The 17,875-nt window shown below is 43.4% G+C and overlaps 1 protein-coding gene across 2 annotated transcripts in view; it reads left to right on the forward strand.

Moving 5' to 3' along the window:
* Window positions 1-6,772: 6,772 nt before the first annotated feature.
* TCP11L2 (t-complex 11 like 2) overlaps window positions 6,773-17,875 on the forward strand; it is a 106,826-nt gene continuing 95,723 nt past the window's right edge. The window contains exons 1-3 of one of the 2 annotated variants that reach the window (XM_056574639.1): window positions 6,773-7,380; window positions 14,199-14,366; window positions 17,634-17,766. In XM_056574639.1, coding sequence (XP_056430614.1) covers window positions 14,207-14,366; window positions 17,634-17,766 — 293 coding nt within the window. In that variant the 5' untranslated portion in view covers window positions 6,773-7,380; window positions 14,199-14,206. The remainder of the gene's footprint in view (window positions 7,381-14,198; window positions 14,367-17,633; window positions 17,767-17,875) is intronic. The other variant, XM_056574637.1, reaches the window with a different exon arrangement.

Genomic DNA, 17,875 nt, shown 5'->3' on the forward strand with positions numbered 1-17,875 from the left:
CGGCAAAAACTAACTTATCCCCTATCAACCCCCCCACCCCCCTGCGATAGTATGATAAATATGTTACGTTCCACATAAGTAAAACTAAAGCAAAAATAAATTACATTAAAACACTTTCCAAAGACGTCCTCCCTGTTTTTTTTTTTTTTTTTATATTAAAATAGAAAATGTAATTTACTACCTGAACCACTAGATGGCAGTAGTATTGTGCAGAATAATATTTGCTTCTGTTCTCCCCAAGAGTTTTACTTTCTGGCAGTGGTCTCCAATCTGTGGGCCTCCAGATGTTGCAAAACTACAACTCCCAGCATGCCGGGCATGCTGGGAGTTGTAGTTTTGCAACATCTGGGGGTCCGCAAGTTGTAGACCACTGCTCACTGCTTTATGGCGTTCTTCTTAGAAGGAGTTGGGAAGAGGCAGCTGCAAGTGACAGCAGGAAGTTTGCATTGTGTCATGCCAACAGTCCATGACATTGACATAGTTCAGTCACAAGTAGACTGTTGTATCCATTTGAGTCAGTGGGCCTATACGGCTATAGTGATTAGCGGCATATGCCATATTCGAATTCGCGCTATTTAGCAATTATCTGGATGAATATTCGTCCTATATTTGCAAATTCGCATATTCAATATATTTACGGTTATTTTTGCATGCGGATAACTATCTATTCATCTATCTATTCATCTATCTATCTCCTAATATTCTTTAGTAACGATATTCGCGAATATTCGCATTAAGGATCGATCGGTTTGGCTGATATTATCGGCCGATATTCACGATTTTGGACATTATCGGTATCGGCAATTACCTTGCCGATATGCTGATAATGCCCCGGCCAGAGATTACCGTCGCCGCTGCTGCTGCTGCCGCCCCATTGCCTCCCCCCATCCTCTGCCCACGTACCACCACCGCTGCCCCATTGCATCCCCCCATCCTCTGGCCACATGCTGCCGCCACTGCCCCATTGCCTCCCCCCATCCTCTGCCCCATTGCATCCCCCCATCCTCTGGCCACATGCTGCCGCCACTGCCCCATTGCCTCCCCCCATCCTCTGCCCGCATACCGCCGCCGCCCCATCGCCTTCCCCCATACCCAGTGTTATAATTACCTGTTCCAAGGGTCCGCGATCCTTCTGGCTCCTGCGCTGTTGCTGTGCGCTGCGCAATGACGAGTGACGTCCCCAACGCGATGTCACCGTCAGTGCGCACATTGACAGCGCAGGACGCCAACGGAGCCAGAAGTATCGCAGACTCCCGGGAACAGGTAATTATAACACCAGGGATGGGGGGAGGCGATAGGGCGGTGGCGGTATGTGGGCAGAGGATGGGGGCGGCGGGATAGGGGAGGGGGAGGCGATGGTGCAACTGTGGTGGTTAGACTCAGGACCCCAGGACAGGCAGGGGGAGAGAAGCGGGCGGCGGTCTCTGGCACTGCAAAAGCCGATGCAGTTCATTGATTTAAAGCGCCCGCTGTAAATCATTGATCTGCAACTGCTTCTGCCCCGCCCGGGGTGTTTGAAATAGCCGAAAACTTATACCGAATATCGGTATAAATTATCGGCCTGAAAGGTGACAGATTATCGGTATCGGCCCTAAAAAAAATCGATATCGGTAGATCCCTAATTAGCATATTGTCATATTTCGAATTGTGAATATTTGCGCTCAACACTATAAGGCTATGCTTTAAGTATAAAATTGTTGTGTAGCATTTTCAGAGTCCCTTGTGTATACTCTTAGAAAATGTATGGTGGATTATAGAATTCCTTTTCTCGAGTAGGAATTTAGATTTTTATGTGCGTGTGCGATCAGTACTGATCACGGCATTAGCGGTGCTCTGGGTGACTGATCGAACCACCTGCAGCAAAATCGCGGGTGTTCAATCAGTCAGGATGGTCGTGGGTGGTCGCCTTACCTGCCTCCCGGTGGCTCCAGCCATCTGCTGCTCTGGTTTGTCTTCTAGCAGACCAGAGCAATAGATTGCCGATATTGCTGATCAGTGTTATGGTTATGCATCGCCTTGAACAGTAATAGCTATCTAAGGATTGTATAGTTCCCTATGGGGACATAAAAAAAAAAGTTTCAATAAAATGTGAATAAGCCCCTCCCCCAATAAAAGTTAAATTCCCCTCTTTTCCCATTTTACTAAAAAAGTGTAAAAAAATAAATAAATAAATAAAGTATTGCTGCGTGCGTAAATGTCCAAACTATTCAAATATAATGTTAATGATCCTGTATTGTGACCATTGTAAAAAAAAAAAAAAAAAAAAAGTCAGAAGTTGCTGCTTTTGGTCACATCACATCCCAGAAAAATTAAATAAAAAGTGATCAAAAAGTCACATATATGCAAAAGTGGTAACTATAAAAACTACAGATCCCGGCACAGAAAATTAGCACCCAAACAGCCCCGTATACAGAACAATGAAAAGGTTATAAGGGTCAGAAAAGAGCCATTTTGAACATACTATTTTTTTTTTTTTTTAAAGTGTGTTTTTTAAAAAGCAGTACAGTAGTAGAAAAGCATGTGACTGGGTATCATTTTTATCGTATTGACCCACAGAATAAACAGGGCAGTTTTACAATTAAATGCACTGTGTAAAAACTAAACCCTCCAAAAGTTGCAAAATTAAGTTTTGTTTTCTTTTCAATTTCCCCACAAAATAATTTTTTTGGGGCTGTACCATACATTTTAGGGTAAAATGAAAGGTATCAATGCAATGTACAATTGGTTGCAAACAAAGACAAGTCCATATATGGGTCTGTGGGTGGAAAAATAGAAGCATTAGGGCTCTTAGAAGATGAGGAAAAAACAAAAATGCAAAAATTAAATTGGCTCGGTCCTTAAAGGGGTACTCTCCTGCTCAGTGTTTGGAACAAACTGTTCCGAACGCTGGAGCCGGAGTCGGGAGTTTGTGATATCATAGCCCCGCCCCCTCAATGCAAGTCTATAGGCTATAGTGACGGCTGTCACGCCCCCTCCCATAGACTTGCATTGAGGGGGCGGTGTGGGACATCAAAAGCTCCTGGTACCGTTCAGAACGGTTTGTTCCAACGCTGAGCAGCGGAGTACCATTTTAAAGGGGTACTCTGCCCCTAGACATCTTAAAGGATAGAGGATAAGATGTACCATCATGGTGGTCTGGCCTCTGGGACCCCCGCTATCTCCATGCAGCACCCGGCAATCTGAACATTCCGTCATGCCCCCTCCCATAGACCTGAATGGAAGGGGCGTGGCATGACGTCACGGGAGGAGGTCCCAGAGGCCGAAAAAGAAGCAAATTGATGAAGAGCAAATTCATGTTTTACTGACCTTTGCCTATCCGTATAGCTGAATACAAAGAGCGTCAAAGCCATAAGAAGACTGGAAAGAATGGGCCTGAGCTACACAGAAACTTTTTGTTATAATACCAAATTTAATTTAGTATTCAATTTATTTGTTTTTTTGTCAACTGCACAATAAACATATTTCATTTATTTATTCCAATAGCCATGACATATTTCTTTCCATATTCAAGTTTCAATACGAGACTTATTTTAACAGTTCTGCTGACCGCAGCGGAACACATGTCAGGGGGTCTGTGAAGTGGTCTGTATGGTGTATCTTCATTTTTGCTATTATTATTGTGGGTCCTGCATGTTTATTTTTCTGTTGTTTTCTATTACTCTCTGGGGAGTGACATTGGGGGTCTGTGTATATTTCTCTGCCCCCTCTTCATGTGTGACCCGCCCTGTGAGCGCGCTTTACCCACGTGTCACCGATGCATTTAAGTACGGTCACCATACTGACCACTTCATATCTTTCATTTCTTCTTTTGTATACATGTGTCAGCCACATCTCATGTACTTTGTATTTTTTATAATAATATGACCTTGTTTTAAAATATTTTAATAAACAGATATTTTAATGATTCAGTTTGGTGTAACATAGTTTTGGTTCTGCGGGTGCTATTATGGTCTAGGCCATGCACAGGCAACCTTCAGCACTGCAGATGTTTTGGACTACATCTCCCATGATGCTTTGTTGGCATTTTGTCTGTAAGACATCATGGGAGATGTAGTCCAAAACATCTGCAGTGCTGAAGGTTGCCTTAGGCTGCATTCACACCACGTTTTGTACATACGGGTGCCAGATCCGGCAGGGGGAGGGGCAAACCGGGCGCTCTCGTACCCCAGCCGGATCAGCCCGTGGCTCCATTTACTTTAATGAGCCGACCGGAGTCAAACGGTGCCTCCGGTCGGCTCAGTTTTGACCCGTATGCGGTTTCCTGACCGGACCTAAAACCGTAGTATACTACGGTTTTAGGTCCGGTCCAAAACCGCATACGGTACTCCGGATCCGGCACCCGTATGTACAAAACGTGTTGTGAATGCAGCCTATGCCTGGTCTAGGCCTAGCTGTCTGGCAGTATGGTTTTCAGTCATGGTTGGAAGAATTCATGATGAGGGTCTGGGCTAGAGAGGAATGCTCTCCCTTTCTTATCTTTCAGACACTGAAGATGATATCACACTGAAAATGTTTGAACATAGCTGCTGAGACATCTTTTTATGTAACAGCAGCCTAGTATGTCTGAGAAATTACCTCTACGTACAATAATGTATGTACCTCTCGTGGCAATAATGTATTGTAAAGGTATGGGTGCATGCACACCATGGGGGGAGATTTATCAAGACCTGTGCAGAGGCAAAGTTGCCCATAGCAACCAATCAGATCGCTTCTTTCATTTTTCACAGGCCTTGTTAGGAATGTAAGAAGCGATCTGATTGGTTGCTATGGGCAACTGGGCAACTTTGACTCTGCACAGGTTTTGATAAATCTCCCCCCATGTTTTTGATGAAAAACGGACTTCTCAAAACCTGACTAAACTGTATCAAAACGTGTGTTTTGGTTGAAAACAGTATACAGTTTGAAAAATGATGTCCGGTTGCATCCGTTTTTTAAGAAAAAAAACTATACGTTTTTAACTTTTTACTCCATTTTGAATAAAGTTTCACTTGTTTGAATTCCAAGAAAAAAAAAACTGTGCAAAGTCAAAAACTGTATGGTGAAAACCCGGATAGAACCGTACACACATACAGTTCTGTACGGTTCCCATTGACTCCCATGTTTAAAAAAAAACTTATACGGTTTAATACAGTTTTTCACCCAGACAAAAAAACATGGTAGGCTACGGTTTTGGGTACAGGTAAAAAAATGGACAAAACCGTATAAGACGCAAAACGGACTAAGGCTGGGTTCACACTACGTTTTTGCCATACGGTTTTCAATCCGTTTTTCTAAAGAAAACCGTATGGCAAAAAAACGGATGGAACAGTATGGAAAAAAGTAAACCGTATGCGTTTTTAAACTGTATACTGTTTTTAAAAGTGCATACAGTTCAGTCAGTTTTTATAGAAAAAAAACCCATACGTTTTTGAAAATTTTGTTCATTTTTAATGGGAGGGGTCTTGGGTGGGGACTTTAGGATTCAAATGCGCATGTGCAAAGTAAAAACGTATACGTTTTTCTCGTATGGAACCGTATACATATGCGTTTCCCATTGATGTCCATGTTAAAAAAAACGTATGCGGTTGCAGTACGGTTTTTAAATTGGAGTCAAAACCGTGGTTGACCACAATTTTGTCTCCGGTTTAAAAACCGTACTGCAACCGCAAATGTTTTTTTTAACATGGACGTCAATGGGAAACGCACATGTATAAGGTTCCATACGGGAAAAACGTATACGTTTTTACTTTACACATGCGCATTTGAATCCTAAAGTCCCCACCCAAGACCCCTCCCATTAAAAATGGACAACATTTTCAAAAACGTATGTTTTTTTTCCTATATAAACTGACGGAACTGTATGCACTTTTAAAAACAGTATACTGTTTAAAAACGCATACGGTTTACTTTTTTCCCATACTGTTCCATCCGTTTTTTTGCCATACGGTTTTCTTTAGAAAAACGGATTGGAAACAGTATGGCAAAAACGTAGTGTGAACCCAGCCTAAACCGGATCATACGTTTGACATACAGTTTACAATGTTAAGTCAATGCATATGGTTTTCTATACAGTACCATACGGTTTTTAACTTTAAAATAAATCACACCACGTTTTTGCAATACAGTTCCCATATATGTTTTCAATGTGAAAACCGTATGGAACCGTATTGAAAACCGTATGCATTGACTCTCCATTGAAAACCGTATGCAAAAAGATGAATCAGGTTGTGTCCGTTTTGCATCCTGTACGTTTTGTCAGTTTTTTTTCCCGTACCCAAAACAGTAGTCTACCACGGTTTTTGGTCCGGGTGAAAAACTGTATTAAACCGTATACGTATTTTTAAAACATGGGAGTCAATGGAAACCGTACAGAACCATATGTGCATAGGGCTCCATACGGTTTTTGACTTTGCACAGTTTTTTTTCTTGGAATTTAAATCAAACAAGTGAAACTTTATTCAAAATGGAGTGAAAAGTTTAAAAACTTATACGTTTTTTTTCTTAAAAAGTGGATGCAACTGGACATTATTTTTCAAACCGTATACGGTTTTTAACGGTATACGGGTTGAAATTTGTACACATGTTTTGATACAGTTTAGTCAGGTTTTGAGGAATCAGTTTTTCATCAAAAACCTGATAGGGGAACTGAATTGCAAAAACGTGGCGTGCATGCAGCCTATTATTTAATTCCCACACAGACTGAAACTCCAGCCAAGTGAATCCAAACACAGGCGCCCCCCTGCGGTCACATCTCCTCCTCATAACAGCAGGAGGCATGTGGCGGGGTGAATCGCGCGCACTCCTCGCGGCCTCGCTGTGTAGTTACCCGCCGTCACCACTCAGTCTAGACAAGAAAGCGAGGGCACTACAAAGGGTTAATTCTCAGAGGGGCGTGCCAACGTTTAAAGAACAGCAAAACATCTCCCTAGCAACCGAATTGCCAGTGGCTGTAATACTTCCGTAAATACCAGACGTCATTGCCAGGACCGTACCATTGTACGGTTTTCTCGAATTTTTCATCTGTATGATGTGTTAGAACCATACGACTCACACGGAAGACTGTGTAATACCAAGAGTTACGCTTCTGTACGGTATTCCTCGATAAGAGCATACAGAACCGGCTGCTTATTGAGGACGTCCATGTGCTTGGATTGGTACGGTCCGCACCTCCCCCATCCCCAGCGATCAGCTGTGATCTGAACAAAAACATCAGACGGGCTGGAAGCGACCTGTACTGTATAATACCTGAGGACCATCCGACTGCTGCCACAGGACCCCAGCGTTATACCGGGGGACACCCACATACTGGCACTACTGCATGTCAAGAGCCCGAGGGGCCACAGTCACTGACAGCCGAGAGACATCACTGATCTCTGCTATCCCTGCTCTATACACTGAAAGGTAAGGAAGAGACTATCAAGTGCTTCAGATTTGGTTGTAGGACTACAAGTCCCAGCAGAGCTTTGCTGACTACGTTTTCTGATATTAACCATATACCAGTGGTCTCCAAACTGTGGACCTCCAGCTGTTGCAAAACTACAACTCCCAGCATGCCCGGACAGCCGTTGGCTGTCCGGGCATGCTGGGAGTTGTAGTTTTGCAACAGCTGGAGGTCCAGAGTTTGGAGATCACTGTCATGTACTATATATCCATTCTGTAGGGCCCTGACCACAGCTTGCAGGGTTTTACCTTGTAAGGTCAGTAATATCTGCTATCAGCCCCCAGGGGGCAGTGTTCCTGCTTGCCAGCTGCTTGCTATCACTTTCCATCCAAGGTGAATGGCTACAAAAACCCCAGTGTTGTATTCCAGCTCCATGGCCAGTCTGTAAACATATCCTATTGTGTGTGTATACCATTGTCTAAAAGCCTTCCCTGGAGATCAGAGCGATGACCGCTGCCAAGAACCTCAGTGCTAAGGGTTATCCAGAATTAGAAAAACATAGCTGCCGTCTTAAAAAATAAATAAATAAAAAAACAGCGCCACACTTGTTCTCAGGTTGTGTGTGGTATTACAGGTTGACTCTATTTAGTGGAGCTGCAATACCACAGATAAACTAAGGACAAGAGTGGCACTGTTTTTCTGTAAGAAATAGCAAGGTTTTTCCAATCCTGCATAACCCCTTAAGGACTCGGGGTTTTTCAGTTTTTCGTTTTTTCCTCCCTACATTTTAAAAATCATAACCCTTTCAATTTTCCACCTAAAAATCCATATTATGGCTTATTTTTTGCGTCACCAATTCTACTTTGCAGTGACATTAGTCATTTTACCCAAAAATTCACGGTGAAACGGAAAAAAAAATCATTGTGCGACAAAATTGAAGAAAAAATGCCATTTTGTAACTTTTGGGGGCTTCCGTTTCTACGCAGTGCATATTTTGGTAAAAATGACACCCTATCATTATTCTGTAGGTCCATACGGTTAAAATGATACCCTACTTATATAGGTTTCATTTTGTCATACTTCTGGAAAAAATCATAACTACATGCAGGAAAATTTATGTTTAAAAATGTCATCTTCTGACCCCCTATCTTTTTTTTATTTTTCCACGTACAGGGCGGTATGAGGACTAATTTTTTGCGCCGCGATCTAAAGTTTTTATCGGTACGATTTTTGTTTTGATCGGACTTTTTGATCACTTTTTATTCATTTTTTAATGGTAAAAAAAGTGACCAAAAATACGCTTTTTTGGACTTTGGATTTTTTTTGTGCTTACGCCATTGACCGTGCGGTTTAATAAATGATATATTTTCATAGTTCGGACATTTACGCATGCGGCAATACCACATATGTTTGTTTTATTTTTTATTTACACTGTTATTTTTTTTATGGGAAAAGGGGGGTGATTTCACCGCGGCGGTCCCGAACAGCCCGACTAAGCAACCAGGATACTTTCACTTCAGACGCGGCGGTCAGCTTTCATCACCGCGTCTGAAGGGTTAATACAGGGCATCACCGCGATCGGTGATATCCTGTATTAGCCGCGGGTCCCGGCCTGTATTTAAATCAGGACCCGAGCTGTATGTAATATGATGCAAAAATTTTGCTGTATTTGGAAGTAGCCAACTAGTAGCTAGTTGTGTTCTGCATGGGGAGAGAGGGGAAAGCCGCTGCCAGACAGCTCTGGTGAATGCTTATCTCCCAGAAAACAGAAGGGTCAGGCAGTTGACATTCATTCTCTCCCCTATAATTAGTCGTGGGATATTTGGGAGGACCCCATAAACATTAGATGGTTGCTTGGTTCAGTTGACTTTCTTTTGGTCTTAATGCTATGGGAATTTTCTCCTGCTCTGGACAGTTCCTGATATGGGCATCAGGTGTCAGCAGAGAGCACTGTGGACAAGACAAAAAAGAAATTAAGAAAGAAAAGAATTTCCTTTGTAGCATACAGCTGCTAAAAAGTACTGGAAGGGTAAAGACTTTAATAGAAGTAATTAATAATCTGTTTAACTTTCTGGCACCAGTTGATTTAAAAGAAAAAAAAAAAAAGTTTTCCACCGGAGTACAGAGTAAAAGAAAAATGTTAACCCATAGTGCCTGCTAAAAAAAAATGCTAGGTTGTACCTGGGCTTGCAAAGTGGCAAGACCGGGGGAGCCCTCGATTAGCAATAAACCACAAGACCTACCTGCAGCCACCTATGTATAAGCTATAACAATGTCACTTGCATAATAGGTAATAACAACAATCTGTTCTGACTGATGAAAAGCTATTTTGGATTCTGTCGTCAGAACACTTGTCAGGCATGTGCCAAAAAATGTTCACGGTAGTTATTAATATCCATTAAAGGGGCAATGCCAAGACAGGATATTTTTCAGTATCCGTTTTCATTTTTCCAAGCTATGAGCAGTTTTAGGTGCTCTAAAGTTTACCTGGCTAGTTTGAAAAGTTAACCAGTAGTTAGAAGAGATACATATGGAAAGATGAGAGAAAATCTGGATATGTATGTGGAGAATACAGCAATGTGTGAGCTTTGCACAATCCTTTTCTTAGATACCAGTATTGTACATTCTCCAAATCTATTTTGACACATAACAACAAACATCTATGAAAATGAGCCAGTGTCTATAGCCAGTCTAATTTATTGACATATATTACATTTCTCATAGGCTAAAAATAGCTCATGTTTTCCATGGCAGGGGCTATGTGGATTAGACGTACAACTTGTATCTAAAAAAAGATGCAAATCCATTGGTAAATGTGGGTCATAGATCCCTTGCAATGTTATACACTGCTCAAAGTATACACTTTCATCTTTACTTAGTTGAATGTGCGGACAACAAAATCACATGATCAATGGAAATCAAATTTATCAACCCATGGAGGTCTGGATATGGAGTCACACTCAAAATCAAAGTGGAAAACCACACACAGGCTGATCCAACTTTCATGTAATATAATTAAAACAAGTCAAAATGAGGCTCAGTAGTGTGTGTGGCCTCCACGTTCCCGTATGACCTCCCTACAATGCCTGGGCATGCTTCTGATGAGATGGGGATGGTCTTCTGAGAGATGTCCTCCCAGACCTGGACTAAAGCATTCGCCAACTCCTGGACAGTCTGCGGTGCAACAGAGCGAGACATGATGTCCCAGATGTGCTCAATCGGATTCAGGTCTGGGGAACGGGCGGGCCAGTCCATAGCAATGCCTTCCTCTTCCAGGAACTGCTGACACACTCCAGCCACATGAGGTCTAGCATTGTCTTGCATTAGGAGGAACCCAGGGCCAACCTGCTTTCCTTTGTGAAGAGAACAGGGTGCCAGTGGCAAATTTGCCAATCTTGATGTTCTCTGGCAAATGCCAAACATCCAGCATGGTGTTGGGCTGTAAGCACAACCCCCACCTGTGGACGTCGGACCCTCATACCGCCCTCATGGAGTCTGTTTCTGACCATTTGAGTGGACACATGCACATTTGTGGCCTGCTGGAGGCCATTTTGCAGGGCTCTGGCAGTGTTCCTCCTGCTCCTCCTTGCACAAAGGTGGAGGTAGCGGTCTTGCTGCTGGGTTGTTGCCCTCCTACGGCCTCCTCCACGTCTCCTGATTTACTGGACTGTCACCTGGTAGCACCTCCATGCTCTGGACACTACGCTGACAGACACATCAAACCTTCTTGTCACAGCTCGCATTGATGTGCCATCCTGGATAAGCTGCACTACCTGAGTCACTTGTGTGGGTTGTAGACTCCGTCTCATGCTACCACTAGAGTGAAAGCACCGCCAGCATGCAAAAGTGACCAAAACATCAGCCAGGAAGCATAGGGACTGAGAAATGGTCTGTGGTCACCACCTGCAGAACCACTACTTTATTGGGGGGGTCTTGCTAATTGCCTATAATTTCCACCTGTTGTCTGTTCCATTTGCACAACAGCATATGAAATTGATTGTCAATCAGTGTTGCTTCCTGAGTGGACAGTGTGATTTCACAGAAGTGTCATTGACTTGGAGTTACATTGTGTTGTTTAAAGGGGTATTCCGGGCAAAAACATCTTATCCCCTATTGAAAGAATAGGGGATAAGATGTCTGATCACGGGGGGCCCGCCGCTGGGACCCCCCGCGATCTCCCTGCAGCAGCCTGCATTCTATTCGTAGCTGCGTCTGAAGTTTCGGAAACCTCGGGGCTTCCGGGACGTGACATCACGCCATGTCTATGGGAGGGGGCATGACGGAATTCGCTCCGTTCACCGGATGACTGGGGGGTCGTGCCAGAGGTCGCGGGGGGTCCCAGCGGTGACTTCTTCCCCCCCGCAATCAGACATTTTATCCCCTATAACAATTCCAAATTTTTTTTTTTTCTCGCCATGACCTGTGGCTTTCAACGGTACCACTTTTGCTCACTTTTTTGGGGATGTGACTGAAAATCAGCAATTTTTTACTTTTTGGTATTATTATTATTATTATTATTTTTAACGTTTACGCGATTCACCCAGCAGAACCATTAACATTTTATTTTAGTAGTTTGGACATTTCTGCAAGCGGTGATACCAAATATGTTTATTTCATTGTTTTACTTACATTTTTATAAAAAAAAATGTTTTTTGTAAAACGCCAAAAGTTGGTAACTTATTTTTTTTTCGGGGGGGGGGGGGGGGGGGAGGGGCTTATTCACGTTTATTAAAACACAGGGCATTCTGGGAGTTGTCGTTGTGTACTATATAGAGAAACACACGTTAGGGCAGCAATCCCCAAGCATGCTAGATGTAGTATTGTACCATACAGAGAGACAGCTGTTAGGGAAGCAAGCCCCAACCGATGACTCTCCAGCTGTTGCAAAACTAAAACTCCCAGCATGTCCTTACTGTCCAGGCATGCTGGGAGTTGAAGTTTTGCAACAGCAGGAGGCACTCTGGTTGGAAACCACTGCTGTATGCGGGGAGTGGGGGGGGGGGGGGATGGGGGGGATTAAAAAAAAAAAGTGGTGCAGAGCTGCGTCCTCTTTACAGCACTTCCTTCAGTTCCCTGAGTATGAATATTAGGCTTGTTTGCGCTGCATTGTGGATCCATAGCCCTCTTTGCTGTAAATTATGCCGAGCAAGGACCCTGTGATAGTGAGTAGAGATGAGCGAACTTACAGTAAATTCGATTCGTCACGAACTTCTCGGCTCGGCAGTTGATCACTTTTCCTGCATAAATTAGTTCAGCTTTCAGGTGCTCCGGTGGGCTGGAAAAGGAGACTCTTTCCTAGGACTGTATCCACCTTTTCCAGCCCACCGGAGCACCTGAAGGCTGAACTAATTTATGCAGGATAAGTCATCAACTGCCGAGCCGAGAAGTTCGTGACGAATCAAATTTACTGTACGTTCGCTCATCTCTAATAGTGAGCTTTTTGTGACCTTACTTTTCCTGAGTATACAGACAGAACCTCCTGGTAGTCACCACAGAAAGGGTGGTGCTTCCTTCAGAGTGCTGTGAAGTGTTGCCAGAATAAAGCAGCTGTTTATTTAGCCTATTACTAACTGCTCTGAGTCCTTCCTTTATTTCATGCACCCAACTACAACTGACAGTAATGTTCGGCAGGGATATTCTATACCAGTGTTTCCCAACCCGGGTGCCTGCAGCTGTTGCTGTTCGGGCATGCTGGGAATTGTAGTTTTGCAACAGCTGGAGGTACCCTGTTTGGGTACCACTGTTCTATACTATGTGAAGAGACCACAATTTAAAGCCATCCTAGGTTTACTATGCTGGTCCTTTCCGGTTCAGAACCTTATTTGAATGTATAAAAAATATTTACAGACAAAAAAATCTTAAAACGCTTCATTGGAGAGAATGTCATCTTCTCTAAGGTGAGAGTACAGTATGCGTGAGTTTCTGCAGCCATCACTTGTCATTGGTGCTCAGTAGAGGTCCCAACCATTTGTAAATTGAGACCGTCTGTAAAAATAGCAGGATATATATACATAAATGATTTTTTATTTTAGCATTTTTTAATATTTGTATTGTGAGCTATAGATCTATATTACTTCTCTCGATGGGGGAAGAAATAAAGGATACCACCACAACATAGGATGCTAAAGTCTTAAAGAGTAACTGTCACCAAATTAAAACTTTTAATATAGTGTTTCTTGTGTAATTATCAGTCACTTGTTTTTAAAATTATCACCATAAATATGTTTAAAATGTAATATTAAAAACGGCCAATATGTGGCTCTGTTCTGTTCCATGCCACGATTAATACTTTGAGTTTGGTCTCCTCCTGGCCTGGTGGGAGTCCGAACTTAGGAAGTGTTTCTCTAAGCTTGATTGTCGGCTGCACAGAAAGTGAAAGCTCCACAGATTCTCACAGAAAGCTGCACAGACTGAAAGCTGCAGGAGAGCCTCACTGATAGCAACACAGGCTGAAACATGCACAGAGCCTGAGGTCTTCTATTCATCACAGCACTGCAATGATGTGAGGGCTAAAGTGGTCCCCCAGCAGGCTTCAGTGATGTCCTGCCTGCTGGGAAACGCCCACTTTCTCCTGCTGGGAAATTGCACTATGCGAGCAAGAAAGGTATGATACCGAGCTTTTTAAAGCTCTGAAATAGTTTTTAAGGGCAGGAGGGGTGTTTGGAATTAGTTAGGGAACATAGCCTGAGGTAGTTCAGAACAGTTTATTTGGTGACAGGTACTTTTTAAATAAAAAATGCTGGCACTTGTTTATAAAGCTCTGCTGAGTAAACCTGTTAATCTTGTGAATGTTTTGCAAATGTTGTCATGGGTAAAATGTACTTTCTTTACGGTGTAGACACTAAAATGCCATTCAGTGATGATAAACCCTTTGGAAATGAAGACCGGCACAGCGACTCTGATGGATCAAGGCTGTCAGAAAGTATGGCCTGTTCATCCAGTGACAGCGAGTCTCCCAGGGAAAGTTTTACCAGCGATTCATCCAGCAAGCATGCTTCGCCTGTGTGTGAGTAGGCTGTGGATAATATTTACCATGACATGATAACAGATGATTGGATGTGTAACTGTAGTCCTATATTGTTTACCGTTATTGAAAGAGCTTTATTGATTGTTCAGTCATTACAAGTCATACAATAAATTACAATCACAAAAAGCATAACAGTACAATACACAGCAAAGGTTCCCTAAGCTATACATCGCACAGCATGCTACTCTAACACTCCGCTCAATCCTGTAAGAGAAAAGCACAAGAATCGACAAAAACAAACAATACAATCTGTGATCGGGGTAGGGGCATGGGCTATGGGGCAGGGCTGAGGGCATGGGGGAGTGGGCAACTATGTGGGGGTAGGGAGGGGGCAGATCACAAGGCCAAACTACTGGGCTATGACCTCAGGGGGACTTGGGGGAAGGAAAGGGGGTCGTTACTCCTATTCTTCGACGGCCGGGCTGTCCAAGATGGAATAGTCTCTAAGCAGGATCCTGATGAACCTGTGGCAGTCCCGGACGGACATGTTCTCCCTGTTGATCACGAGGCAGTTCCTGGCAAGCCACACAGCATCCTTTAAACAGTTCATAAGGCGCCAGGCCTCCTGGATGGCTTCCACAACGTGGGTCCCAGGGAACCGACCATAAAGCACCGAATGGTACAATAGGCAGTTCCTGGGTACAGAGTCTCTGAGTTCATTTTCGAGGGTGTCCAACTGACCCTGTGTAAAGGGGCACTGCCAAAACATGTGCAAAGATGTTTCCTCCACAAAGGGGCACCAGGGGCAGTACCCTTGGGGCCCCATGCATGTCCGGACAGGTCGCGGACATGCATGAAGGACCTAAGATAAAGTCCTCCCTTAATAGCCATCCACAACAAGTCCTTATGTCCATTGGTAAGACTCTTTGAAGCCACTTTTTCCCAAACAGTCTCTGCCGTGACCCCGGGGAGACCCGGAACGATCTCAAACAAGTCCCTCTCGCTGGTGCTCCCTCACAAACCGGACAAACAGGGGGTGTTCCAGTTGTAAGGGATGGAGCTGTCCCACTTGTCCCAGCCGAGCTGCCTCCAGAGGGGCAAAAGAAACAAGTGAGACATGGACCTGCCTGCTGAGCCAGTCTTTTCCACAAGTGTCCACTGCACGCTGACACATGCAAAGGAAGTCCTCAGCAGAGTGGGGATATCTGGGACTCCCTTCCCACCCTTGTGGGGCTCCTTATACATCACAGTCCGCTTGACTCTGTCCATTTTGCCCCATATGAAACTAAACACAGTCCGAGTGATGGCCTTGCAAATGGTGGCATGGGGAGGCCAGGCCTGTGCGGTGTATTGGGGCACAGGCAAAACTTCCCTCCGCAAGACCAGTGTTTTGCCCTCCATCGAGAGCTTTCTGGAGCTCCACAGTCCGATCTTTTGCCAGTCTGTTTTGCCAAGACTTAAGGGCCGCTCCTTCCTTCCCAAACCAGACTCCCAGGATAAGGATGAAGTCTGGTTTAATAGTAATGGGGAAGGGGCGGAAGAAGCCAGGTGCCATTCCCCGAAGAACATTGCTTCCGACTTCCCGCAGTTGACTTTAGCCCCCAAAGCTTTGCCGAAGTCTTCGCAGGTCTGGATGAGTGCAGTCACTGAACAGCGATTAGCGCAGAAGACTGTCATGTCGTCCATGTAGAGTGAGAACTTGACCACATAGCAATCTGGTCCTAGTGCGGTGATCTCACTGATCTCTCCATTCTGCCGGATAGACTCCGCAAAGAGCTCTATAACACAAACAAAAAGAAGGTGAAAGAGGGCAGCCTTGTTTGACCCCTGAAAGAATTGGAAAGGGGTCAGTCTTCCAGCCATTCACAAACACTGTGCTGAAAATATCAAAGTACATGACGTTAACAAAAGAGCAAAACATCTTCCCCAATCCCAGCTTGCGCAAAACCCTGACCATCTTGTTTACCTATACAGCTATTGATGAGCATGGAGGCTTCCTGTGTATATACCTGAATGGAATGTGCACATGTTATAGTAGTGTTGTAACGTGGCAATTTGCACACAATTACACACGCTCCATTGTTGAATGCCATAGAATAATACAATTATCTAAAGCCAGTTTGCAGTGAAACTGTATTTACTCTCTTAAAATAGATCTGGCAAATCATAGAAAGCAGATCTGAACTTGTTATTGTTCCCATTGAAGCAACAGGCAGCATGAAACAGGACAGGTTCCTATTTAATGCCTGATTCACTCTGAAAAGCTGCAGTGTTGCATAAAAATCGGAGGTATAACACCAGGAGCGGGGCTCCGATATCATTGGGTTGTCCCTGGTGGCTTCTCATCCTACTGGCTTTGATTCATAGATCTCTTCCTATACCCAAATAGGGAGAGTTTGACCAGTCAGGGCAGGGAGAAGTTGACAAAAAAAGAAGGTTGCAGCAGCACTCTTGGGCAGAAAATGGAGGCTCTTAGCGCCATTTTTGATCAAAATGTGTCCGGTCCTGCATCCCCCCCCCCCATAGTAGCATGAAACAGGTTTTATTTAACTGGTCACTCCAGCCACTTTGAAGTTCTAAAATGTTTATTTGGTCACAGTCAAAAAATGTAAAAACCCCTTCAAAATCCAGTATAGGAGCTTAGGGCAGTATCCCTCTTTGGGACAGTTCTTCTAGCTGTTTGCAAATAATGTAGTGGTAACAAAGAGGGTAAGCTATGAAACCTGAGGCATTGACTTTCTAAAGCCTTCTGTAAAATACACAGAAAAACACAAACTTTAAAGGGGTATTCCAGGAAAAAACTTTTTTTTTTGTACTTATGAGCTTCTGAAGTTAAGGTTGTTTTTTCTGTCTAGGTGCTCTCTGATGACACCTGTCTCGGGAAACGCCCAGTTTAGAAGAGGTTTGCTATGGGGATTTGCTTCTAAACTGGGCGGTTCCCGAGACACGTGTCATCAGAGAGCACTTAGACAGAAAAGAACAACCTTAACTTCAGAAGCTCATAAGTACTGAAAGGATTAAGATTTTTAATAGAAGTAATTTACAAATTTGTTTAACTTTCTGGAGCCAGTTGATATAGAAAAAAAAAGTTTTTTCCTGGATAACCCCTTTAAATCCAGTTTGTTTTTAATAGGAAGCAAGTCAGTATATTTGTTGACTTTACAAACATGCATGATATAGCTGCTACAACAACAAATATTTTGTTCACTTTAATTACGTCTTATATGTCATTTCTTTGATCGTTCTTCAATATTTTAAAGACTGCTTATCGTCATTCACCATTGCTTTATATGTTTTGATTATTAGCAAGTCCACCAAAAGCAACAACTTTTGATGATGTTATGGCAACTACAAGGAACTTGTCCAACTTATTATTAGCCCATGAAATAGTTGCAAATGAAAACTTTCATCTTGAAACTATAGATCCCCCAAAAAACAGGTTGGTATTTCTTCTCAGCTTCATTCTGTTTAATTTTCATGTTGAAAGAAGGGGTTGTTCAATTACAGAAATTGCATAGCTTACTGTTTCCATTTTTCCCATTTACTTC

This window comes from Hyla sarda, chromosome 4 (genome assembly GCF_029499605.1).
Source record: "Hyla sarda isolate aHylSar1 chromosome 4, aHylSar1.hap1, whole genome shotgun sequence".
In the NCBI taxonomy this organism is placed as follows: Eukaryota; Metazoa; Chordata; class Amphibia; order Anura; family Hylidae; genus Hyla; species Hyla sarda.